Genomic DNA, 27,871 nt, shown 5'->3' with positions numbered 1-27,871 from the left:
TGGTTTTATCTGACCTTGCTGGACATGAATGTTGGAAGAACTTTTTAACAGAGAGATCTCTTTATAAGTTACAGTCTTTTTCCTTAAAATGATATGGTGTATTACCAATGCTAGGTGGCCATTAGCTGAGTTTAGTGTTTTTGGCAATTTAATTATTCTAAAATCTGGAAGAATTTTAACACCAGAAATATTGTCAAATTAAATATTGATTTTTTTAAGAGAGGAAGGAAGGAGAAGAGAGAAAAAGAAAGAGAGTGAGGGACAGAAACATTGATGTAAGAGATACATCAATTGTCTGCCTCCCATTTGCACCCCAACTGGGAATCAAATCCTTGACCTTCTGGTGCACGGGATGATGCTCCAACCAACTGAACCACACTGTTCAGGGCTGTCAGCTTAATTATTTTAATTGCATAAGGCATATTTAGGTAGCTTTGCCTTTATATCTTGAGCTAGTAGAAGGTGTCATTCTTGAAACAGTCAGCTGACAAATATGTTTGCCAATCTATAGTTAAAAACAAATTTTGGTTTTTTTTTAAGGATTTGTCTGAATGCTCTCTATTCTATCCCTTACTGAAGTATTTTGAGGAAGGGTTATGATTAGGGTTAGAAGATATAACATTTATAAGTGTATACACATCAAATAGCAGAGGCTCAAAATATAGAATATAGAATGAAGCAAATATAGAATTAGAGGGAGAAATCTCTATATATAAAAGGCTAATATGCTGTTTCTCTCCCACTGTTCGACCAGTCACTATGACATGCACTGACCATCAGGGGGCAGACACTCAGTGCAGGAGCTGCCGAGACACACACTGGCCATTTATAGAGAAACAACAGCACGGTCCTGGTGCCGACAAAGCAACACTCAGCTTCCCCCAAGTAGGACATAGGCCCTGCCACCATCCTGGAGCAATAGTCCACCAAATCACAGTCAGTGCTCTTGGGACTCCATGGTGTAAAATGCAGCCCACAGTCCAGCCCAGCCCAGAAACAGTGGCTATGGATGCCGGGTAATGACATCACGTAGCAATGCCCAACTTCCTCTCCCTAGCAACTTGCCTGCTTGCAGTTTCTTCAGCCCAGGAACATGACTTGCTTTATAGCCAGGTGCAAATATTTCACACTTTAACCAAATGTTTGTGAAGCATTTTTCCATGCCTTATCTCATTTGATCCTCAAAGAAGTCCTGGAGTAGGTAGATAGGAGATTTGGTAGAGTCCTATTTTCTTTTCATTAGCCGGCAAATGGAGATTTAGAAAGTTTAGAAACTTGACCTGACTGAAAAGAAGTAAGAAATTATGGATCTTGAAATGACTTTACGTTTTCTCACTGCACAGAATATAGTCAAACACTGCTGCAGTTACATATTTTACCCTTTGTTCTTCCTGCGTGATCTACAATAATAATCTGCTTCGTGTTGATATTTACTGCTATGTTGCTGACCATAACCTGAAAGAGAAGTTGGAGTGCTTCACTGGGCTGGAAAAGGTTTAGCTACATCAGAAAGCAGGTCTAATTAAGCAAGTTTATTCTATATATATAAAAAGCTAAGCTGACTCGCACATGCGCAATACATATAAAGCTCTCACTGGCGCCAATCACATGTGTGTTTCAATCTGTCATTGTCAATTGTGAATTTGGTTGACACTTCTATTATAAAGAAAGGGCGAATAGCGATATTAAAATATTTCTTCTAATTAATTTCCTTTCAATGTGCACAAATCCGTGCACCAGGCCACTAGTAGTTTTATAATGATAGTTGGAGACTTTAATCTCCCATTTTCAATAATTTATAGAACAGCTAGACAGAATATCAAAAAAAGAAATAAAACACTTAAGCAACACTATAAAACAATTAAACCTAAAAAAAAACACCCTTGAATACTCTTTCTAACAACAGTAGAATACAGTTTTCTCAATTGTACATGGAACATTCTCCAAGATAGAACATGGGTTAGCCATGAAACAGTCTCAATACATTTAAAAAGACTGAAATCATCCAAAGTATCATCTCTGACCACATGGAATGAAACTAGAAATCAATAACAGTAGGAAAATTGGAAAATTCACAAATATGTGTAAATAACACATTCTTAAACAACCAATGGGCCAAAGAAGAATTAGAAGGTACTGTGAAACAAATGAAAGTGGAAACACAACATACCAAAACTTATGTGGGCAGTGAAAACAGTGCACAGAGGGAAATTTATAGCTGCAAACGCTTCCCTCAAAAAAAGAAGATCTCAAATCAGTAATGTAACTTTACACTTTAGGAACAAGTTGACTGCAAAGCTAGCAGATAGGAAGAAATAAAGACTAGAGCAGAGATAAATGAAAATCTTAGGAAACCAATACAGAAGTGCATACATCATGGATAACTCTATTTTAGTTGTTAGCATTTACTTGCTTCTGTCTCTTCTTTTTGCCACTACTCTTCAAAACTTGGGGCCCACAGTGAGTGTTATGGCTAATTTACCTTCCCTAAGAATGGCTCTTCCCATGCTTATCAGCCTTATAATAATGTATGGCACTGTATGTTTTTATCCCTACTCCCCTTTTTTGTGCTTTTACAATTATAAAATCCTAGTATTTGTTTTTCTCCTTTTGCCATATACCTCTTCCCAAGTTTTCATTTTGAAAAGTTTTATATCTTCAGAAAAGTTGGATACCTTTAAGTAGACTCACCAATATTGTCTTCTTCCCCCTCTCTTATTTACTCTCCTTTTCTCTCTCTCTTCAGAAGAAAATGGCAGACATCATGACATTTTATTCCTAAATACTTCAGACAGTATCTCCTAAGAACAAGGATATTTTTACTATAACCATAGTATAATCATATCCAAGAAATTTGTTATTAATAACATCTAATATTCTATGTTAAAATTCTCTCAAATATCCCAGTAATATTTTTAGAGCAAAGTCTTTTTCTTGATCCAAGAGCCAAGATTATGCATTGCATTTCATCGTCATTTCCTGTTAGTCTCCTTTAATCTAGGATAGTTTCTCCAGACCTTTAAAAAGTTTTGATGAGTCTAAGTCAGTTCTGTAGAATGAGGCTCATAGTGACAGCTTGTCCTATTATTGGTGATGCCAGTGAAGTTTGATCACTTGGTTAAGGTGGTAGGTAATCTATATGATGAGCCTCTAGTAATTTACCCTTTTACTTGATTCCTCATCTGAATCAATGAATGTGTTATCTGTTTCCGTTATTATTCTTTTCAGTACTTAAATTTTCTCAAATTTGACGAGTCAGAACTCCTTTAGATCCTCATGACTGCCCCCTCAGTGTTTGAATTACCCCTCGATCTTTTTTTTTTTTTAATCTTCACCTGAGGATATGTTTTCATTGATTTGAGAGAGAGAGAGAGAGAGAGAGAGAGAGAGAGAAGAGAGAGAGAAAGAAAGAAACATCGATGTGAGAGAGAAACATCATTTATTTACCTCACATATGTGCCCCGATCAGGGATTGAACCCACAACTTAGGTATGTGCCCTGACTGGGAATCTAACTTGCAATCTTTTGGTGTATGGAATGACACTCCAGCCAACTGAGCTGCTCAGCCAGGGCTACCCCTTGCTCTTTATTACACAAAATTCAGATTTTTCTTGAACTTTTTCCCAACCTTGGACTCGGGTTTTTCTCCGAGGGTCTCTGTTTCCTTTTCATGAGAGATAGTGTATTTAAAAATAAAATTTATTTGTTACTGGAGTGTCATAATTTCTAGACTTTTTCAATGGACAGACTTTGGAAACCATCCTCCATCAATCCATTCATCTATTGATTCTTCGATCAATCCATTAGTCCATTCATCCATCCCGAGTAAACACCCATATTTTACTGTTAATTTGAAAATTAAATATTGGCATCTTTGGAGTTTTATTTACTCTCTAGAAGAACACTAGAATATCACTTTTTTTTAGGGTCTAATAAGTGCAAACATTAGTCAGCTGGTTGTAAATAACTTGGCTCTTATGGTGAATCAGGTCTATGTATTGATTATTTAATGAGCTCTTATCTCTGTTGTTAATATAGTTTTGGGGCAGTGCCGTGACAATACTGAGCCAAAAAAGTTGCCTATCACTGAAGAGGAACAGATTTATCCTTGGGATACATGTGCAGCAGTTCATGATGTGAGGCTTTCATTATTACAGCGTTATTTTAAAGATGTGAGTATCCTTTTTATCTACTAGTATGTTTGTCTGCAAAATTCATAGTAATTTCACTCCAGAGTTTTATGTATATTTTTCTAACAGATGTCATTCTGATTTAGAATCTGGAACTTTATTAGAAAAAATTAATATGTGAATAGTAAAGAAATGGAAATCTGTTAATAAGTAAATATTTTAGGTTATAAATGTTATATCTTCGTTTTAAATCTTATTTATTGGGAGGTATACAAATTTAATACTATTAACTATAATACTGGTCTGGTCTGAGGAGAAGGTTTCTGGTGGATTCTGGAGAAGCAGATGGCTGTAGTTAGGGAGGTCTTGTCTAGTGTGGAACGAGTGTGTATCTACTACCATTTATAACTGAGTGATCTTAGAACCTTTGTATTCCTTATTTGTAAAAAGATACTACCAATTACTGTGGGAGGTTTTAATAAATATTGAGGTCGTGAAAATTGGATGATAAGCACTTAGCACAGTGGTGGACACATTATTGAAGTCTTCCTAAAATATTAATCTCATATTAGTAAATGTTTTCCTGCTCTTTTTCCACACTATAGCAAATTCAAATAAGACATCTAACAGTTACATTAACAAATGACTTAGTATTTTCAGCTAACTGCTTTTATTAAAAAGGAAGATTAACCCTTTTCAGTCCAACCTCGAGGCTGACTCAACAGACCAGGCGCTAGGAGCAGGTCCAACGGTCTAACGTCGAGCAATAAGAACATTAAAAAGTTCAACATTCAATCCCGTCAATTAATTTGGACCAGACTGTTTGAATTCCAAAAATAACATTGGACTGCAAAGGGTTAATTACATTTTTATAATACATGGTCAAAGAAGCAGCTTGTTTATTAACTAACAACCATCCTATAAAAGGGTAATATGCAAATTGACTGAATGGCAGAACGACCGGAACACCTGCGGTCCCTCGCCCTGGCGGCCCCCGCCTCCCAGTGGGCATGCCCACCCCGATTGGGGGCAGGGCCAGCCGGCAAACCACCGGTGGCCCCTTGCCCTGGTTGGCAAACCGCCGGCAGCCCCTCGCCCCGGTCGGGCCCGCCCCTTATCGGCCCCCCATCCCAGCCAGCCCACCCCCGATGGCCCCCATCAGGGTGGGCTGGCTAGACCCACCAGTGCATGAATTCGTGTACTGGGCCTCTATTCCTATATAATAAAAGCCTAATATGCTAAGTGTCCAACTGTTTGACTGTTTGACCAGTTGCTATGATGCGCACTGACCACCAGGGTTCAGGTTCTCTGAATAGTAGCTTAGTTTGCTGCTTGGGTCCTGCTGTTTGGGACTGGGCAAGATGGGCCAGACATGCCCTGGAGCCCTCCCACGGTCCCTCCCCTGCCGGCAAGCCCAATTGGCCCCGATTGGGACTGGGTGAGATGGCCCCAAATGGCCCCGATCGGCCCTGATCAGAACTGGGTGAGATGGGCTGAACACGCCCTGGAACCCTCTTGCAGTCCCTCCCCAGTCCCGATCGTGCACTGGTGGGGTCCTTTGGCCTGGCCTGCACCCTCTCACAATCTGGGGCCCCTCCGGGGATGTCGGAGAGCTGGTTTCAGCCCGATTCCTGAGGGCCCGGCTGAGGGACCCCCACCAGTGTACGAATCCATGTACTGGGCCTCTAGTTCTAAAATGGTCCAATACCAAAATTTGCTTCTACTTCAAGTGGCTGCAAATCATAAAACAGAGATGAGCAGATCTTCTGTTGTTTTTCTGATTTGTAACAGTAGAAGCCAGCTCACTTGCTGTGAGTAGTATTTGATTTGTGCTGCTGCACATATATTTAAATTGGCTGCGAAGACATTTTGCACTGTAATTTTTAACTTTCAGATGCTTATGAAGAGTCTTGATTTAATATTGGAACTTTGTTTTACTGTTGTTAAAGTTGATTTGGTCATCTTACATTATAATGTATAAATTTCTAATATAAAAAGAGTTTTTATGGCCCTCAAAGCTTTCATCATATGCTGTCACTCATGTTAGATCTTATATTGCTCTGGCTTGGCCATCTATTTACTACAGACTCTAGTGGGGTGAACTCAAGTTCATTGTCAAGTAAGTACTATTTGTCAGAGGGGAAATGAAAACTCAAAATTATTTTAGGAGGAAAAGTCTAAGCCTGTTTATAGGTTGAATGGAAGGAATTAGCAGAGAAGAAGTTGAAGATGTAAGAGAAAAAGGAGATAGAAGCAATTAACTTTAAAAACAAATTTCCAGTGAGTGTGTAGTTGGCTTATATAATCTGTTTGCCTTCTTTATTGTGCATTATATTAAACCCTTGTAAATGTTAAGGCACTTTTTTGGGGTTATTCTTATGACCAAATTTATACTTTGGAGAGATATGTGGGGGATGCATTATGGAGAGAAGAAATTGGAGTCAAGAAGACCAATTACAAAACTTTATATAAGAAATCCTCCCCCCTCTTCCCCCCCAACAAATGTACAGACTTGAATGTTACATTGAGAATGAAGAAGTCAGGCCAAAGTCATGAGTTATTTAGAAGACAGAATTCATATGATTTGGGAATTAAAACTGTGGTGTGAAGGAAAGGGTGTGAGGTAGAGTAACTTTAGCTTTCTGATTTGGTGACTAAATAGATTGTGGAGCTTTTAAACCCAGAGGAAAAGGAAGAGTAATGGAGAAAATGACAAGTTTTTGACACATTAATTTTATGTTATCTGAGGAATGTCAAACTGGAGATTTCTGGTTGGCAGCTAAGTATTTGTATCTGTCAGTCAGGCAAGAGATTTAGCTTGGAGGCTAGGTGAATTTACTGATTAAATCACTTAGGAAGAGTAGTTGTAATGAGTAGAGAGTAAGCACTAAGAATAGAATCTTGAGGAATATAAACTTTGAAGGGGCAGGGCAAGAAAGAAGAGACTTACAGGAGCCTAAACCAAATGGTTAAAGGGTTGGAAGTAAAACCAAAAGGGAGTCTCATTATGGAAGCCAAAGGGAATAAGATCCTTTAAGAGGGAAGTTGTTAATGGCAACCACAGATTAAGTACCATATAAAACAGTTAAGATCATCAATAGCAGTATAGTTTACACTGAACTATAGTATAATATTGAGAGCTTATATTTTATGGGGTGGAGAAAGTCTAATTGATCATTATTTTTCATATGAGCATAGATATTTAGAAGCTAAGTCTTAATGGTGTTTCTAGTTTAAAGAGTTGCTTTCGGGCTGTCAAGTCTGGTATTGCTTTATCACAAAAATACAAAGTTATTCTTCCTTTTCCTCTGGGTTTAAAAGCTTCACAGTCTGTTTAGTCACCAAATCAGAAAGCTAAGTTCAAATAAAAAATCATTCAGAGGTTTCTGTGGATATATTTAAATATGTCTATACTTCTTTAAAATTAATTGTATTTTGTCTTTCTTTTTTTAAGAGTTCTTGTCTCTTGGCAGTATCAATTGGCTGGGAAGGAGGTGTTTATGTACAAACCTGTGGACATACATTACATATAGATTGTCATAAGTCTTACATGGAATCATTACGGGTAAGTTAATTGAATAAATTTTAAAGGTGTATGTATCTTTCCCCATATTAAATATCTTTACAGCATATAAATCCCAATTCATCTGGGGTGATTTTGATCATCATGTGAACAATCTAAACTCACAGTTTCTTCATTTCTTCAACTTTAGGGATTTTTTTTAGCAGCTGACTTCCAAGGCTGTAATTTTATTTTATTTTTTAAAAATGTTTTTATTAATTTTAGAAAGGAGGGGAGAGGGAGAAACACCAATGATGAGAATCATCGATTGGCTGCCTCCTGCACGCCCCCTACAACCTGGCCATGTGCCCTGACTGGGAATTGAACCATGACCTCCTGGTTCATAGGTTGACACTCAACCATTGAGCCACACAGGCCAGGACATGGCTGTAATTTTAGACTTTGCTACTCTAGTTCTGAAATATTAAGCTTTATTAATATTAAGCTTTATTATCCCACTATATCATTTGATTATTTTTCAAATTCTCTTATTTTCACTCTTACTAGTATGTTTTGCATCTGGCATCAAGATCTCTAGTCCTTTAACCCTTGTGCATTTTTCCTGGTGCATTAGCTCTTACCTAGCCTCACTTACTTATACTTTGCCCATTCTGCTCTTAATACCTGTTGTTTAATCTGCCTCCTTTGATCATGCACCTAGGCAACTAGCCCTGCTAGAAAAGTAATAAAACTAAGTAAATTGGCATCTCCATAAATTTGTGGTTTTCTATAATAGTGCCTTAGACCAGAGCAGTGAATTTCAACTGGTATGCCATGAGAATTTTAGTCAGGGCACCTCTTTTCCCTTAGATTATCAAATAAAAAAGTGACAACAGCCAACACAACAATAGCTGTCTGGTATGAGTGAATCAAAATTATAACTATTTTTTTTTTGTCAGATTGGCAAAAACAACACAATATATTTTTTGGTGTGCCTCAGAATTTTAGTAATTAGTTTCTGTGTGCCATAAGATGAAAGGTTGAAAATTGCTGGACTAAAGTCATGGACTGTAGATACCACTTATCACTTCATTTACCCGTCTTTAATCAGTTTTCTCTCCTGGTTTCCTCAGCAGCTATTCCAAACTTTTGCCTCCCCTATCCCACTTAAGTCCCAAGAACTCTTTCCCCTCATTAAACTGTCTCTTCCTCTCACCAAAAACAGTGGTTCTCTGTCACATACTACTTTAGCTTCCTGCCTTGCTTTAATATTCCTTGATAAATGACTTTGCATCCCAACCAATCCTTTCTTTTCTACCCTTAGAGGTAGTATTTCTTCTTCTGTTCAGGAATAATCTTCCTTTTTATGCTGTAGTATCCCTTTCTCCCCTTTACCACAGGGGCTTTGGTTTATCAGTAATTAACCTCTTTTTCTTCTGTAGCTTTAGTTTTTTTGCCTGGTCTGTCCCTTCTTTTCAGTTAATAAGTACACCAAAGTCTGCTATTTAAAATTTCTTTGCTTGACCTTGTATTTTCCTGTAGCTGTAGTCTTTTTATTTTTTTTTAAAATATTTTTATTGATTTCAGAGAAGAAGGGAGAGGAAGAGAAAGAAACATCAATGATGAGAATCATTGATTGGCTGCCTCCTGCACGCCCCCTACTGGGGATTGAGCCTGAAACCTGGGCATGTGCCCTGACTGGGAATCAAACCGTGACCTCCTGGTTCATAGGTCGATGCTCAACCACTGAGCCATGCCAGCTGGGCATGTCGCTGTAGTTTTTATCTTTTTCTCAGTTTAACTTCTTAAAAGCTAGATAGCTCTATTCTATTCCTAGATTCCTAACTCAGAAGCAGTGGATTTCTTTTTTTCCTTTCCTATTCCTTACCTCACATTCAGTCATTATGAAATTCTATTGATTCTGCCTTCTAAAATCTCATTTGGCTATATTCCATCTTCATTGTTCCCACTTCTACTTTTTTGTATATGCCTTCATCTATTGACTAATGCAATTGCTTTCTTGTCAGTTTCCTTACTCCAAGTCTACTTTAGTCACTATATTGATCTTTCTAAAATGTAAATCTGATGACATATGGCTTAAAGACCCTTTACTGACTTATTCCTAATGTGATAAAGTTTATTTTTCTCTGAATGGCATTCAAGGCACTCCGTGATCTAGGCTTGGCTGTTGCTTTAGCTTTATCTTCCATCAATTCAGCACTAATAAGCTAATTAATAGCTCTGTAAGCACATTATGCCTTTTTCATACCTCTTTATTCAATTGTTCATTCAACAAATATTTGTTCAAAGCCTATAGTGTTCCAGATACTGTGATAGATTTTCAGGATACAACAGTGAATAAGACACAGTTTCTCTCAAGGAGTTTACTATACATTGTGTGAGACAGAAATAAACAGTTGCAGCATATGTGCTAAGTATTATGAAGTGTATACAGGGTCTTATTGGAACATCTGGCAAAGTGCTAGAACAGGGGTGGGCAAACTTTTTGACTTGAGGGCCACAATGGGTTCTTAAACTGGACCGGAGGGCTGGAACAAAAGCATGGATGGAGTGTTTGTGTGAACTAATATAAATTCAAAGTAAACATCATTACATAAAAGGGTACGGTCTTTTTTTTTTTTTAGTTTTATTCATATCAAACGGGCCGGATCTGGCCCGTGGGCCATAGTTTGCCCACGGCTGTGCTAGAACATTTGATGAAGGAAGGTGTTTGAGTGATGAGAGAGAAGATGGGAGAAGTAGTCAGGGGTCATGTTGTAAAGGTCCATGTAAGGATTTTGGACTCTAGACAGATTCCTTCCAGAGATACATTAAAGCCATTAAAGACTCTTAAGCAGAGATATGACATGCTCAGAAAGTTTATTGTGGTAGTTGTGTTTGCAGGAGATTGTTGTAGGATTGCAGGAGAGTTAGAAAATATGAGGTTATATCATTTAGAAGGCAAGAGATGATGGTTGCTTGGGCTTGGTTATGGCAGTTGAGATGGAGAAGAGGTTAGATATTTGAAATATATAATATATATATATATATATATATATAATATATATGGTCTTCTGAGAGATTGTGTGTGCAGCATAAGAGAGTAAGGAATCAAGGTGAAAGATAATGGTGATCATTGAAAAATTGTGATTGGGAATAATCTCACATTAGGTAGATCATACTGACAGTGGTGTGATTAGGAGATATTAGCAAAGGGGATAAAGGAAGAAAGTGGATGGAAGGACTGGTAGGATTTATTAGTTCCACATTCGGTGTGAGAGAAGTCAGGAAGCTGAAGGAGCTGCCATGACTCTCTTCTTTCTAAGTCAGGAGGTGTGGCTTTATGTGCCTAGAGTATAGGGGACAAGGCTGGGGTAAGTGAAGGGACATTACAAGTGAAGAGGTGGTTTTGAAAAACCACTTTGGAATTGGGTGAGAGAGTGCTTCACAGGATGTTGGAGCAAGATTGCCATGCAGTATTCAGGGTTCCGCTGAAATTGGAAACTGTGGAAGAAATTATTTCAGTTTTCCCTAACAGCATTCAGTTTGATGCAGAATTAGAGAAGTCATACATTGGATTAATTTTGTGTGAATGTTTTGTTAGGTATGTGTGATGAAAGTACATATGGAGGGGAATGAGGAGTATTGACTTGAGTGTTTTTGAAGTGGCGGATCATGGTGTATGGGCAGGATAGGAATGGCCTGATAAACTGGGACAAAAGAAGAGGAACTAAAGGGAACAGGAGTTGGAGGTCAGAAACTAAGATGTATGAATTTAGTATTTTCAGATATGGATAATTTTGGGCCATTACAGAACAAGGATGTGGTCATGGTAACAGGTACTGGTGTTAGAGTGGAGGTCAGAGCCATAGGAGCCAATTAGGCCAAGGAGTTGAAGGACTCAGATGTAAGTAAGATGGGTTGTCCACGTACACACTGCTGAAGTTGCATAGGAGGATGGTAGGACTTGGAGTGATGAGGAAAACTGATCTAAGTACCAAAGTCCTTATGTTAATGAAGGCAATGGAGACCAGTAAAAAGGATGGCATTGTTAAATGACATGAGCCACAAAGACAGGAGAATGCAAGAATAATTATCTGGAGCCAGCACTGGAGATGAGAAGGATGCTGAGAGGTGAGGGATGTAGGAGAATGAGCGGTGCCTAACTGAGAGGGCTTCTGGGGAGGATTTAGGAAAGAATTGAGTTTCAGTCAAGGTAAGGAGGTAGACCTGGCATTCTTTAAAATTAAGGATATAGGGAAGCTTATCACAGAATGTCCTTCAATGATCAGGTCCCTTGCCCCAACCTTGTAGTATACTCTTCTTTGTATCTAAAACTCAGCTCACAAGTCTTTTCTGGAAAGCCTTCTTTGTTTGCATTTATCACATTATTATTGTAATCTAGCTGTTTCTGTTTGCTTTTAAATTGTATCTTAAGTGAACATGTATCTTAACTCTTTATGCCATCACGTGACACATGATAGAATTTAATAAGTGTTTATAGAATTGTATTTAAAAATAAATGTCAAAAGTTTAAAAAAAAATTAGTTCTGTTAGTCCAAGTATTTGAGATCCTAGGTGTAGTGAAATTAGCACTAAATTAAGAGTTGGAAAAAAAAAAAAAGAGTTGGGAAACCTAAGTTCATCCTGACATTGTCATTAACTACCTTATTAACTATCTATAATAATAAAAGCATAATATGCTAATTAGACCAGGCATCCTTCTGGATGACCTTCCAGATGAAGCTGGGGTTGTGAAGGGAAGCCTGGGTCCAGAGTGCCTGCTGGCGGCCAGAGGGAAGCCCGGGTCCCGGGTGCCAGAGGGAAGCCGGTGCTGGCAGCTGGGGGAAGGAAGGCCTACTCTTGCACGAATTTCATGCATGAGGCCTCTAGTAGGCAAATAAATTTATTTTCTTTTCCTTAATCCTATTTTCTCATTACTTTTGTCTTATTAGTAATAATGGTCATTTTGTAGTATTCTTACATATACATAATGTATTAAAAACATATTTTGAGGTAAAGCTAGTTAACAGAATAAGAGAGAGATTACTGGGAAAATATATATAACAGTTAGGACAACACAAGAGCAATGGCCTACAAGAACAAAATAGATGTGGGATGGTCTCAGGCAAAAGAAAGGAACAAATTTATCAGCCTGAATTTCTGTCTTAAGTTCTCTGGTAAGTAAGCATGTATTGCAGTCTCTCGAGCAAGAGCTTCCTCCTAGGCATATGTGCATTATGTGTCTTTGCTTCAAAAATTCTACTTTTTCCTTCTCTATCAGAAACATCTGAATGAAGGAGTTAATTCTCCTGTCACACTTACGTTCTGAATACTCTAAGTCTTTTTTCTATCCATGAAACCTAAACAGATCTATTGCGTAAAGTCCAGTCAATTGTGTTCAGCAGTTAAGACACAAGACACATCACATTTTTTTGGCTTAATTTATGTTCAAAAGCTATCTTACCTACATGGGCACTTGGAGAATCTTCTCAGTAGTCACTTATAGATTATGAAAACAGGGTAAGGGGTAAGAAGGTGATCCACTGTAATGTGGTCTGCTTTTTGAGTTGTTCTTTAGCTTAAATCCACATTTCAGAGTGATTTTGTCATTATTTAAATGTTTCAATACTGAGAGGAGAGTAGGGTACTTAAGGAATTTATTGGTGATGGCAACTATTGCATGATTGCCATGATGTGAGAGGTGATTTGATAAGCTTCAACAGTTAAATGAGAGATTTTGTTTATGTTTTTATGGCATATATTAGAGGTGTCTTATTTTGTATGTTTATTTACTATAAAATGTAGTGGTGTAAATTTTGTTTTATATAAAGGTCTGCATCCTACATCTGTATGTTTATTTCATCTTTTAGAATGACCAGGTTCTTCAGGGGTTCTCCGTGGACAAAGGAGAATTCACCTGTCCTCTCTGCAGGCAGTTTGCGAACAGTGTTCTTCCTTGTTATCCTGGAAGCAATATGGAAAATAACCTTTGGCAACGTCCTAGTAACAAAAGCTTACAAGATCTCATAAAGGAAGTGGAGGAGCTGCAGGGACGGCCGGGAGCTTTCCCAGTAAGCTTCAGTGTAAGGCAGAAACATCCTGGTTAACTCAGTTCTGCTTTTTAGCTTTTATATTTCTTTTGTTTTTAAATTATTCTGGGCCTTTATACATTTAATACAAATTGTTTTCAGAAGTTTTTCTCTTATTTGTCGTTATTAAAAATAAAAATGAGAATAACAGAACAAATTATTAGCAAAGGCTATACTTTTCCTTAGTCTAAAAAATTGTTATAGTTTTAATATATGTCTTCCAGATCATGAAATCCTATAACAGTGGTTCTCAACCTTCCTAATGCTGCGACCCTTTAATACAGTTCCTCATGTTGTGATGACCCCCAACCATAAAATTATTTTCGTTGCTACTTCATAACTGTAATTTTGCTACTGTTATGAATCGTTACGTAAATATCTGATATGCAGGATGTATTTTCATTGTTACAAACTGAACATAATTAAAGCATAGTGATTAATCACAAAAGCAATATGTAATTATATATGTGTTTTCCGATGGTCTTAGGTGACTCCTATGAAAGGGTCGTTCGACCCCCAAAAGGGTCACGGCCCACAGGTTGAGAACTGCTGTCCTATAAGCTTAGATATGGTTAAACTTTTTTAACCCTACCAGACCGCTGTACCGATTTTTCGGTAATTTCCACACAAAGGTGAAATATTGGCGCTAGATTAAAAGTAGATGAAAGGTAGACCTATTTTCTACAATGTCTCCAAGTTCCATCTTATTCTAACCACTTGTTTGCATGTAACTAACATTTTTCTATATCATGTTGGTTTTTCCTCTTTAATGCTCAGGAGCCCAGGTATAGGGGACAGTTAGGTTCAGGGCCTCAGGTCTGGTAGGATTAAGATATTGAAATATTTAAAAACAAAGCCACCCAAACCAGTAAATTATATCTATGTATCTTGCAATGTTAAGCACAGTTTAATCATTTAAAATTATGCCCATTAGGTATTTTAGGATTAAGATATATTTAGACACACACACACACACACATTTTATATATGTGTAATTATAGATTTACATACACATTTGTGTGTGTATATATATTAAAGAGATGAAATATTGTATACTTGATGGAACCATTCACCATAAGTCAGATCTAGTTTACTGTGTGTTTTGTTCTAAGTGAACCCATCTTTTATCCTATCCAGTAGGATTTATTTATTTGATTCAAACTCTTAAATATTTCACCTTATTATAGGTTTGTGATATGGTTCTTTTTTAAAAAAGATAATCCTCAGCTGAGGATATGTTTTTATTGATTTTAGGATATGTGGGAGGGAGAGGGAGAAACATAGATCAGTTGCCTTCCATGTGTGCCCCCACCAGGATCGAACCTGCATCCTAAGTATGTGCCCTCATTGGGAATTGAACCTGCAACCTTTTGGTGTATGGGATGATGCTCCAACCAACTCGGCCACATTGGCTTGGGCTATGACATAGTTCTTGAGAGAAGTGACAGCTATGGCTGGTTTTTGCAGTAAACTTATGAAAACTTTTGAAACAGAAATTCATAGTTTCAAAGCTACTCAGAATCATCTCCTAGCAGTTTCTTTTCTCAATTGAAGACTAATTTTAGAGTCTTCGTGATTTTTTTTTTCTTTGATACTTCTAAATTTGTGTGTGTTTATAGTATGCTTTAAGTAAGGGGCATCAATATTAGTCTTTGAAAATAAAAATCATGTATTTTATAAACATGGGAACTGTTCTAAAATATTATTTTAATGACATCCACTCATTTATTTAGAATATAGTTTGTGTGGTTGGGTTACTGGTCACAATATAGATTAGGATAAAATATCCCTAAAATAAGAGAAAATATTTCTTGATCTGTTTTATCTTTGTGTACTACATACATTTATAATAGATAGTTAATGTACTTTTTAACTTTAATTTTCTAGTATGTTCATATGATAAACAATAGTGTTAGACTATTATTAGAGAAAATGAATATCAATAAACTATATTTTGTTTGTATTTTTTACAGTCTGAAACTAACTTAAGTAAGGAAATGGAATCTGTAATGAAAGATATAAAAAATACTACGCAGAAGAAATATAGAGACTATAGCAAGACCCCAGGCTCACCAGACAATGATTTTCTTTTTATGTATTCTGTTGCTAGGTAGGTATATGCAGTATATACTTTTATATTTACTTATTATTTTTAGTTGGTTTATTTCATTTATTTTCATTCATATTTATTTAAAGAAAGAATTTTTTTTAATGCTTGTTGAAATTATGGCTAATTTTAGAATCTCCTTGAAGGACTATAAAAGTATACTTTTTCTTTTATTTTCTGAAGAGTTTATTTTAGTGAAATATTGAGTTAAGTGTTACTAAGCATTATATGATATGTGGGAAAAGTATATTTTTAACATTTTGAGACAGATATCTACCTCAAAGCATGTGAATATTATATATGAAAGGTAGTGTTAAAAAATCACTATTCAAGTTGTCAAAAAGTGATAATAATGAGAATTAAAACATTGTAACATGTTGAACAGTATTTACTTAAAAAAAATAACAACAATAAGAAGAACTTACTTTGTTTGTTCTAAACTAGTGAAAGATCTAATAATATCCTAGAAGACAATAGTTGCTTTTGAAAAACAGGTGAGGGAAGAGGAAGCATGAGATCAGGCAGATCTTAAGCCTCGATTAGTGGCTAGCAGCAGTCTTAAGAAAACAGAGGCAAATAATTCTCATCTTTCAAATTAGGTATGGTTAGTCTAATAGACTGAGTAGATGTTCATTACCTAAGAAATAGTTCCAAATAGGAATTTTAGAAAACTTAATAGAATGAAAACAGAGAACCATAAAAGAAGTAAATAGGGAAGAAACCGGGCAAATTAGAAACTTGTAAACTCGTTCTGCCAGAACTGATTTGTAGACCCCTGGATATCTCTAGAAGCGTCATATTTTGTCCAAGTAGTGCTGTCATAGGCAACATTTAGAGAGAAAATGTGACTGGAAGTCATGCACCAAATTAGTGGCAGAGTAGGACTAGAACTCGGGTCTCTTGAGTCTTGGTCTAGTGTTCTTTCAGTTCCAATCCTCTTTCTTCTCCTGCGTTCAGCTTTTTTTAGGTCATATATACACGCAGTTTATCATGGCCATTGTCTTTGCCCCATTCCTGGACCGGAGGATAACAAAAGGATAAATGAAGTATATGTAGTCTTTAGAACCCAGGAAAAATAGAACCAGATTCAGGAAAATTTCTGCAAGCAAGTTAGAGCTCAAGATAAGGAAACGTTAGTCTTTGGTTTAAGAATGCAAATGCTGGACACAATTTTGTTGTAAAAGGATCTAATGGACTGGGAAGTAACTTTTAGCCTGCACACTCCTGACTGTTATTATTTATCCAGAATGCTTTGGGGGAAGCTATAATAGTTAATTTAACATTTGTCTCTGGAGAGTTACCAATTGCGTACTTGCAGTAAAATATGCTTTATGTGAAAACTAAATTGAATATAATTTAATTTTCCACGGTTTCAAGGTTCTACAAAACTCCTGTACTATATTGTGATAATAATGCTATAGAATATTGGAATGAATGTAGACCAACTCAATTATGATGTGTGTTTATGAGTGTGTGTGTGTGTGTGTGTGTGTGTGTGCACACATAGGTAGTACTGTGCTACTTAATGATAGGGATATGTTCTGAAAAATGTGCCAATAGTTGATTTTGTTGTTGTGCAAAGGTTATAGAATGTACTTAACAAACTTAGATGGCATAGCCTCCTACACACTGAGGCTCTGTGATATAGCCTATTGCTTCCAGGCTATAAGCCTGTACAGCATGTTACTGTACAAACAAACACAAGATTAAATCAATCACAGAAAAATGATGCAATAAACAGATGCGATGAACATGAGATTTATGAGGTGGCTACCAGTGTAACACATTTTACGAAGAGTACACTCTAAAATAATGTTAAAAATGTAGTATAGTAAATACATAAACCAGTAACATAGTCATTTATCATTGTCAAGTATTATATACTATCCATAATTGTATGTGTTATACTTTTATACGATTGGCAGCTCGGCAGGTTTGTTCATACTAGCATCACCACAAACATGTGAGTAATGTGTTGTGCTATGATGTTAGGATGACTGTGACATCACTAGGTGATAGGAATTTTTTTAGCTCCATTATAACGTTATGGTATTACTCTGGTATATGTGTTCCGTCGTTGACCGAAATGTCATTATGCACACATACTTATTCTCTCTCTCTCTCTCTCTCTCTCTCTCTCTCTCTCTCTCTTTCTCTCTCTCTCTCTCTCACACACACACACACACACGTACATACAAACGTTGATTATTATGCCTTTGTTTTGACTTATAAGAAAATCCTGTTTGAATGGGCATGATCTATATATGGAATTTTGCTATACTATGATAAATCCAATAATTTGATTTACATTAGTTTAGTGGAAATTTTAGATTCCTATTTGTGGTTTAAATATATAAATAACTTACAGAATAAAGCTTGCTAATTCAGGAGACTTTTAAAATATACATATTTCAGTTTTTCTCTTTTATAGAGAAGCAGGAACAAATGTCAGATGTTACTTACTAATAAGGGTATATATGTGTAGAGAACATATGCTCTTCCCTCTTCCCATCCTTCTCTGATCTTTAATGATAAACTTTAAAGCAGCAAAATAAAGACTCTGAAAGAGAAACTATATACTCCTTAAAAACCTCATTTTCCTTTGGTTAAAATTACCTAGGTCAGTGGTCGGCAAACTGCGGCCCCTTGAGTGTGGCTCTTCCACAAAATACACGTGTGGGCGCGCACATACAGTGAGATTGAAACTTCGTGGCCACACTCAAGGGGCCAAAGAACCGCATGTGACTCGCGAGCCGCAGTTTGTCGACCAAGGTCCTATTTGAATAGGATATAATTTTATAAGGTAGGAAACCAACCAGATTCTTCATAATTATCTTATGCCTAGCATATAATCTTATGTCATAAATACTTATGATGATAGATTATGATTATTTTTATGCCTAAAAAGTAGGCATTAATATCTAAAATGCTTAGATATTTAAGTAAAATATTTAGAAGTAAACTTACTTTGAATTAACTTTTGAGTTAAACATTGTGATTCTTAAATGTATAGTTTATTAGAATTTACAAGTTTATTTATTTCACATTAGTAATATTGAGTGAACTACAACCTGTTTTCCAGAACTGAATTTCTTCCTGCTGAATAAGTAATTTTGTTTGTTCCTTGGGGAACTTACATTTTTTGATGTTTAGAAACAAAATATTTCTAGAGCAATGGTTCTCAACCTTCTGGCCCTTTAAATACAGTTCATCATGTTGTGACCCAACCATAAAATTATTTTCGTTTTTACTTCATAACTGTAACGTTGCTACTGTTATGAATCATAATGTAAATATCTGATATGCAGGATGGTCTTAGGTGACCCCTGTGAAAGGGTCCTTCAACCGCCAAAGGGGTTGCGACCCACAGGTTGAGAACCGCTGTTCTAGAGGGTAACTAGCCTGTAAAACTGTTTCCCTTAATCATTGTTTTAGAACTTTTTTTTGATAGGACAATGAGTATCTTTTTGTTTTTAATTTTATGTGTATGGTGAAGCCTTGGGAGATTTTCTGAGGGCAGCAAAGAAGAAATTGTTGGAATGCTCAGAAAATTCCTGCTAACAGCACTATTGTGTGGTTGATTTTCAACAGTGAGGGAAGATTAGACATGGGGAGCAAGGTGCATTTGTGTCTCTTTTCTTGCAAGTCTGAATTAAAGCACAAATTTTGTTATAAATGAAATAAGGAAAAGCTGATGGTTAGGGCCTCTGACTTTGATTTTTAAAGTTTTAGAAATTAGTACATGATACTAACCCTTTGGATAGTCAGGTTTTTTTTTTTTTTTTAATTCAGAAAGAATGTTTTGTAGGAGATTGTCCTACCATAATCTGAAATAAGTAATTACATTTAGTAGTTTTCTGTCAAGTATTCATTAAAATAAAATTCCTAGTAACATGTTTGTCATCCTTTAAAGTACCTTATTTGATGGTTGAATAAACATAATTGTTCTTGTATTTATATTTTAATGAATATTTTTGCAAATTACCCTGAAATCAAAGTTGACATTCTAGTTCTGACATTTGAATGTAAGAATTGCTCATGTTTCTGGTTAGCTCCTTTAAAAGTACTATCTAGGAAATCTTAGTTTCTATAAGAGAATATAGCCATTAATTTTTTCCTACAGATTAGGCAACAGAAGATTTGTGAAAACAAAATGTATTGATCTCATTTATGTCCCCTTGATGAAGGAAAACATGCTGGTCTCCGCTCGCTTTCTGTCCACTAATATGAAATCCTTGTCCCTGCTTCCTTGCTGGTAGGTTTTTAGAAGTTCAGTGAGCAATGAAAATCGCCTGAAGGGTGGAAAATTTCCTTGTTACACAGATTCCCTTATCAGCAGCAACCAGATGGAGCTCTGAGCAGGAACATTATCAATGTTAAATTGCTTTCCTTCCCCTTCTTGCCCAACCCCCCCCCCCCGCCCCCCCCCAACAAGTAGAGAGGATTAAAGCATTCCTTTAGAAATGGGTGACAAATGTACAGACTTAGGAATATTAATATTTTAAAATTTGCATTTCTAAGTAAATATATGAAAATAACATTTCAAAACATTCTTGTTCATAAAAACAATTAGAACTAGTTCAAAATGTTTTGTTTTAAATAAAATAGCATATGTTTTTTCTTGAAATCATTTGCAAAGAGTAAGCTTGAAACTTGGCTGCCTAATTTTTTTATTTTTTTTATTTTTTAAGACTGGGGGATAGCTCACTATTAGTGTCAAATGCATGTCTAGGATATAAACAACTTCATTCAGTTTTAGTTGTGGCAAATAAAGGTATATTTAAGATTATTAATACTGTTGAAGTAAAAATACATAGTTTATCACTCAGAATTGTTATTTATTATTTTGGAAAAAATTGCTATTTTACTGTTACTATTTTTGAGTGAATCTTTAGATTCTTCATCAGTTTGATTTTTGAAATGTCAATTTACTAATTATTGCTATTTTGTAAGCTGATCATTGCTAAATATTTTATAATTTCAGGTCTTTATGAATAATACTACTGATGTTTAGCAGTATCAATAGTTACACAATATATTTTAATAAAACTAATTTTAGACATCCACAGAAGAGATTGCTGTTAATTATGTTGTTCCTAGTCACTTTTATGTTAGTGATTTTGTTTTTTAATATTGATTTCTAGAATCATCCAAGCTCCAATGAGTGATAACCATTTCTCTGATAGAAAAATTGGTCTTCACTTGTGCGTTGTATGATAGTAACCACCTACTCAGTGGCTAACAGTTGGAATACAAATTCTTTCTTTAGATTCATTAGCAGGTTTATGAAGTGCATTGTAGTTATTTTCCTTATGGCCTAGTTTTTAGTATTTGCCAACATTTGGAATTTTGAACAATTATACTGTGACATGTGCGGTTTTGCAGTTATAAATATGAATATATAAGTAAGGACAATAAGCTTTCCCCTTTGTATTTCAGAAATAAAATTGTACTGATATTGCATAGATTATACTTTTGCAAATAATAAAGTTGAACTTCATTGTTTAGGTTGACTCAGTCATATCAATAAGACAAATTAAGAAATATTGCTTCAGCCTAATGACTAAGATATATTATAATGCTTTACTTACAGAACAAATTTGGAACTTGAATTAATACATCGAGGAGGGAATTTGTGTTCAGGGGGTGCAAGCACAGCTGGCAAAAGGTCTTGTTTAAGTAAGTATTAAATGGTGCTAAAATTTTCTATTTATGTCTTTTTTGAAGGCATACACAGAGAAAGTAATCGTTTGGTGTATTTTTAGATTCTTTTTATGTTGTATATAATCAGTTTTAATAGTGATTATATGCTTTAAATGGTTAATCTTGTACTTAGAAAAAAATCATATGAATATTAGCTCTTTCTGTACTGTGATTACTCAGTAAATAAATGTCATGCTAATTGACCACATTTACATTGGTTCTAAAACAATGTTATTCTCAGCTATAAAAAATTGTTCTTGAACTAAATTCTTTTATTTTCTTTTATTTTTAAAAAATATATTTTATTGATTTTTTTACAGAGAGGAAGGGAGAGGGATAGAGAGTTAGAAACATCAATGAGAGAGGAACATCGATCAGCTGCCTCCTGCACACCCCCTACTGGGGATGTGCCCGCAACCAAGGTACATGCCCTTGACCGGAATTGAACCTGGGACCCTTTAGTCCGCAGGCTGACGCTCTATCCACTGAGCCAAACCGGTTAGGGTGAACTAAATTCTTTAAAAGAATTTTCCCATTGTGTACATTTAAGAAAATCTTTTCATAACGGCAACTAGTATTGACTATAGATTCCTCTACATAGCTGCTATTAATTAAGGAACGCATTTATGTTGTATTTTGATATACATGTTAAAACCTATTAAAGTTGTATATGTTTGCTTTTATTTATGAATATACTTTATATTGTAAAGTGGCATGATTCTTTAATACTTTTTGTAAGGGTATAGTTGAAAGAAGTGTCATTTGGAACTTAAAGTAGGTTTTTCATGAACATGAACTTGAAACCTGGGTATGTGCCCTGACCGGAAATTGAACCCAAGACCCATCAGTGCATGGGAAGAGGCTCCAACCAACTGAGCCACACCTACCAGGGCTGTTATTTTTTTCTTCAGGTTGAATCAAAATTCAACCTAAAAAAGATGTTGGGGAAAATATTAAGTAAAGAAAAATACTTTACCTAACTGATATGTATGGTTGTTATTGTCCATATTATTCAGGGTAGGGTATTGAAGATAATAGTAAATTTTGTTTAGGAAGAGACAACAATAGTGAGAAGCACATGTTGTAAAGCTATGGCATAAAATGCAGGAAAAGTAGGTCTATGACAGATGAGGAAAAGGAACCATTCCTGTTAAGATGGACTATAAGGACAGTCCAGACACTACTTGAAATTATTTAGATATATTTCAGAATTTAGCTTAAAAGAGAGCATAAAGTAGTTGATACTTAAACCTAGTGAATTATAATTATAAGAATAGGAAACATTCCTTTATAAATTAGACATTTTGTCTGAATTTTGTTCTGGAAGAATTTTGTAAACTTTCTAATTACCTTTTCTTTAACTTATTTAGATCAACTGTTCCATGTATTAGCCTTGCACATGCGGCTTTATAGCATTGATTCTGATTTTAATCCCTGGAGAAAGCTTACTCAGTTAGAAGAGATGAATTCACAGTAAGTATTACTGAAAGATTAAAGTTAATTAAAACTGTTTTTGAAAAATGCAGATAAAACGTTCAAATGGATGTACACAATAGCTGGTTGTGCCTCTTTTTATGTCAGAATTGATCAGTGGATTCAGGTAGCCTAAGCCTGATCCCTCCATTGTTAAGTTCCCCATCAGCCTTTCATCTAATGATTTTTGCAATCCCTGATGATTCTTGCCTTAATCTGATATTTCATTAGATGCTGCAAAATAGTGATTTTAAAAAAACCTTTCTTCGGTTGTACTAGATCAGGGGTGGGCAACTTTTTTGTGAGTGCGTGCCAAAGCCAGCAAAATCTCTGACTCAAAATTCTTCTGTGTGCCAACCCTAATTTTTTGAGAACATGTTACGCCTACTTGATATCTCTTAAGGCGTACGTATGTGAAGAACCTTGAAGAAATAATAAAATTCATTCGAGCGACAAAAACACAGTATATGATGGAAAATACATTTATTTTTTAATGTATACATGTACACTGATAGTCCGACAGAAAACTTTATGACTCCGTTTGATATTATCAGTGGGACTTTTGCTGCTGCATCGCTGATGACAGAAATTTTACATCAGGTTTATATTTTATGACTTTCAGAGATATACACGAGCTACTACTTTTCATCCGTCAGGCTACTCCTATTACGAGACTTAACAAAATTCATCACTGAGAACAAAGATTCACAAGCGTATGTGGATGAAAGCATGGAGAGTAATGCTGTTGCAAAGTTTTTTAAACAGAAAAAATTTTCTGGAATGGCATTCCAAGTCCTCAATAGTTTATTTTCGACACTATTGAAATTGCTCTTCCCCTCTCTCGTCATTCCATGTCTATGTTCTTTAAGATAACTTGTTATGTAAAATTATTTATCTAAGATGCACCTACACTGAATTTATCTGAAAAATAAAAAAGTCGATATTAAGAAAAAAATTGTAAATGGAAGATTATAAGAGAGGGTTTTGCATGCCAGCAAAAGTTACTGGTGTGCCATGTTTGGCCCGCATGCCAGGGGTTGCCCATCCCTGTACTAGATGTTGGACTTATAGTATAGACGGCTCTGAGGAGGGGGAAGTGTAGTCTTTATGGTGAATGATGATGATTAATTGACTATTTATATGAGAAACAATTAATGTTGACCCTTACCTCATACAGAACCTGTTCAGATTTTGCTAGTTGTTTCAGTAATATCCTGGGAAATGCAAATGCAATGCAAAGACCATTCAAAATCATGCTTGTGTTTAGTTGTCATGTCTCTTTAGTTTCCTTTAATCTGAAATTGTTCCTGACTTTTTCTTTGTATTTTATGACACTGACTTCTTTTTTGAAGGGTTTAGGCCAATTATGTTGTAGAATTTCTCAAATTATTTTTGTCTAATATTTCCTTGTAGTTAGATTCAGGCTATAAACTTTTGGCAGAAATACCACAGAAGTAATGTGTTCTTTTTACTGTGTTGTATCAGGAGGCACATGCTGTTGATTTGTCTTGTTATTGATGATAGTAATTCTCATCATTTGGTTAATGTCGTATCTGCTAGGTTTTTTCACTGTAAAGTTATTTTATCCCTTGTAGTTAGTATCTGTGGGAGATACTTTGAAGTTATGAATACATTCTGCTACTTCTTCAAAACAAAATAAAATTGTGTGTGTGTGTTTTGTGTTTATAGACAAAATGAGCAAGCTGTAAGTATTTTGCATATTATGGCTAAGGAAAAATCACTTTTGTTCATTTTAGCTAGTGATTTTCTTTCTTAGCTGGACTTGCATACCCAGGGACAAAGATGGTGTGCATAAAGTATTAGCATACCTAATGCTCTGAGTCTAAAGATGTTCAGCAAATGAAAGATTTCTTTTTTTTCCCCCTCTTTTTTTTTTTTAAGATTTCTTTTAAAAAATATATTTTATTGATTTTTACAGAGAAGAAAGGAGAGGGATAGAGAGTTAGAAACATTGATGAGAGAGAAATATCGATATGCTGCCTCCTGCACACCCCCTACTGGGGATGTGCCCGCAACCAAGGTACATGCCCTTGACCGGAATCGAACCTGGGACCCTTCAGTCCGTAGGCCGACGCTCTATCCACTGAGCCAAACCGGTTTCGGCAAAGAAAGATTTCTTAAGTGTAGTATTGTTGAATTAAAAGTTGAAAGAGAAGCCCTGTCCGGTTTTGCTCAGTAGTTAGAGTGTCGGCCTGTATACTGAAGGGTTGCCAGTTCGATTCCCAGTCAAGGGCATGTAGCTTGGTAGCTTGATTGCAGGTTCCCCAGCCAATGGGGGCACATGTGGGAGGCAACCAACTGATGTTTCTCTCTCTCTCTCTCTCTCTCTCTCTCTCTCTCTCTCTCTCTCTCTCTCTCTCTCTCTCTCTCTCCCTCTCTCCCTCTCCCTCTCTCTCTCTCTCTCTCTCCCCCCCCCTCTCTCTCCCTCCCTCCCTCCCTCCTTCCTTCCCTCCCTCCCTCCCTCCCATTTCCTCCCTCATTCCACTTTTCCACTTTCTCTAGAAACTAGTGGAAAGGATATCCTCAGATGAGGATTTAAAAAAATATATTGAAAGAACAGACGTAGGTACTATGCTTTCCATAATATTGATTGCTGGGTTGTGTTCTTTTTAAGCCCTAAGATAAATACCCATTAGGATAGTAGTAAATGCTGTGAACACTTATCTAGTGCTTATTTCATGGTAAGGCATTTTTGTACTTTGTGTGTATAATCTCATTTTATCATCACCATAACGCTGTACACTAAGTACCATTGTTATCCCAGTTTTTACATATGAGGAACCTGAGGCTTAGAAAAGTTAATTAACATACTCTTTTGGGATATGCAGCATTTAAGGAATAGAGCTGGTATTTGAATCCAAAACCCTCTGATTTCAGAGCCTAACATCTTAACTGTTAGTCTACAGATCTGAGGAATTTCCAGTATGGTTCACTAGTTCACTAAGTTGTAATACTAATAATATCATCTGTTTTATATCTACAATATTAGATTTTTAAGAATTGAAGTATCTTTTCCTATTTTCTCACTTTTAATACTTCTTCATCAAATTCTATGTCTAATGATATAGATTTCTCATATATGCTTTTTCTGTAATCCTCATAAAAATTATTTTCTTATTTCCTTTTAATTTTATTGTATTAACAATCATTTGGTTTAAGAAAAAATAATGGGAAAATTAGGCCTATTAACACTAACCCACCCATTTTCTCTTATCATCTGTAGAGTTAATAGTAATGTACAGTTTTTATAATCTAGATTTTTTTAAAGATTAGCTAAAAACTTTAGAAGTTAGAAACAATTACATATTTTAAAAAATTATCTTTATTGTTGAAAGTATTACAGATGTCCCCCTACATCCCACTCCTGTCCCCTCCCCAGGTCTTCACTGCACTGTTGTGTGTGTATATCAGTTATGCATATGTGCATATAAGTTCTTTGGTTAATCTGTTATCCCTTCCCCTTTTTCACTCTGAGATTTGTCAGTCTGTTGCATGCTTCCATGTCTCTGGATCTGTTTTGTTCGTGAGTTCATTTTGTTCATTAGATTCCACATATAGGTGAGATCATGTGATACTTGTCTTTCTCTGACTGGCTTATTTCGCTTAGCATAATATTCTCCAGGTCCTTTCATTCCGTCTCAAAGGGTAAGATAACCTTATTTTCTACTGCCGCATAGTATTCCCTGGTGTAAATGTACCACAGCTTTTTTATCCACTCATCTACTGATGGGCACTTGGGCTGTTGCCAGATCTTAGCTATTGTAGATAGCACTGCTATGAACATAAGGGTGCATATATTCTTTCTCATTGGTGTTTTAGGATTCTTAGGATATATTCTTAGAAGTGGGATCACTGGGCCAAATGGGAGTTCTACTTTTAATTTTTTAAGGGAACGCCATACTGTTTTCCACAGTGGCTGTACCATTCTGCATTACCACCAGCAGTGTACTAGAGTTCCCTTTGCTCTACATCCTTGACAGTTCTTGTTTGTGATTTGTTCACGGTAGCCATTCTGGCAGGTGTGAGGTCATGCCTCATTATGGTTTTATTTTACATCTCTCTGATGATTAGTGACTTTGAGCATTTTTCATATGTCTCTTGGCCATCAGAAATAATTATGTATTTTAAATATTAAGCATTTAAAGGATAATTATCACAATGATGTTATTAAACCCCACAGTCAAAATCTATGCTTCTCTTTCGACAGTGGGGTGAATTCATTCATTCATTCATTCATTCATTCATTCATTCATAGTATGTGCCTACTGTGTGCCAGGAAAATCCATTTCTATGTCTTCAGAATGATTGTTTTTATCTTAGTAGCCAACAAGCTCCAGTTTATTATTTTTACATTTTTTTCTGATTATAAAAATTATATTTATTGTACAATGCTTAGAACATACAAAAATGTTGAGGATGAGAATGAAATGATCTAGAATCTTTTTTTTTTTCTTTCTTTCTTTTTTTATTATTAGTTAAGGTATTACAAATGTGTCCTCATCCCCCCCATTAACCCCCAACCTCCCCCCCAGATCTAGAATCTTATAAACTATGTGTTATATATAGTTTATTACAGTTTAATGAACTCATCAACCATAAAAATGAGAGCAAATATAGGGATAAATCATATTTTCTGAGATATCCTCTATACTTTTAACATTATGAGATATTTTTTCATTTTCTTTTTTATATGTACATATATTATAAATTTTAGAATACTATTTGATTCCTACTCTATCAGTTTTAGAATTTTAATATATAACAACCAGATTCCCTTATCATTAAAAATTCTTTAAATGATGTACCTAATTTATTTATTCATTCATTTCTATTGTTAATTATT

General features: G+C 35.7%; 1 protein-coding gene across 13 annotated transcripts in view; it reads left to right on the top strand.

Moving 5' to 3' along the window:
* UBR3 (ubiquitin protein ligase E3 component n-recognin 3) overlaps positions 1 to 27,871 on the top strand; it is a 179,641-nt gene that overhangs the window by 125,802 nt on the left and 25,968 nt on the right. For 11 of the 13 annotated variants that reach the window (XM_059704151.1, XM_059704152.1, XM_059704159.1 and 8 more), the window contains 6 exons: positions 4,039 to 4,172; positions 7,585 to 7,695; positions 13,506 to 13,718; positions 15,698 to 15,834; positions 21,425 to 21,510; positions 22,905 to 23,007. In XM_059704151.1, the coding sequence (XP_059560134.1) occupies positions 4,039 to 4,172; positions 7,585 to 7,695; positions 13,506 to 13,718; positions 15,698 to 15,834; positions 21,425 to 21,510; positions 22,905 to 23,007 (784 nt within the window). The remainder of the gene's footprint in view (positions 1 to 4,038; positions 4,173 to 7,584; positions 7,696 to 13,505; positions 13,719 to 15,697; positions 15,835 to 21,424; positions 21,511 to 22,904; positions 23,008 to 27,871) is intronic. The other 2 variants (XM_059704153.1, XM_059704157.1) reach the window with 1 other exon arrangement.

This window comes from Myotis daubentonii, chromosome 7 (genome assembly GCF_963259705.1).
Source record: "Myotis daubentonii chromosome 7, mMyoDau2.1, whole genome shotgun sequence".
NCBI lineage: Eukaryota > Metazoa > Chordata > Mammalia > Chiroptera > Vespertilionidae > Myotis > Myotis daubentonii.
Note: the sequence above shows the minus strand (reverse complement) of the source record. Positions and strands in the feature narration are given on the sequence as shown.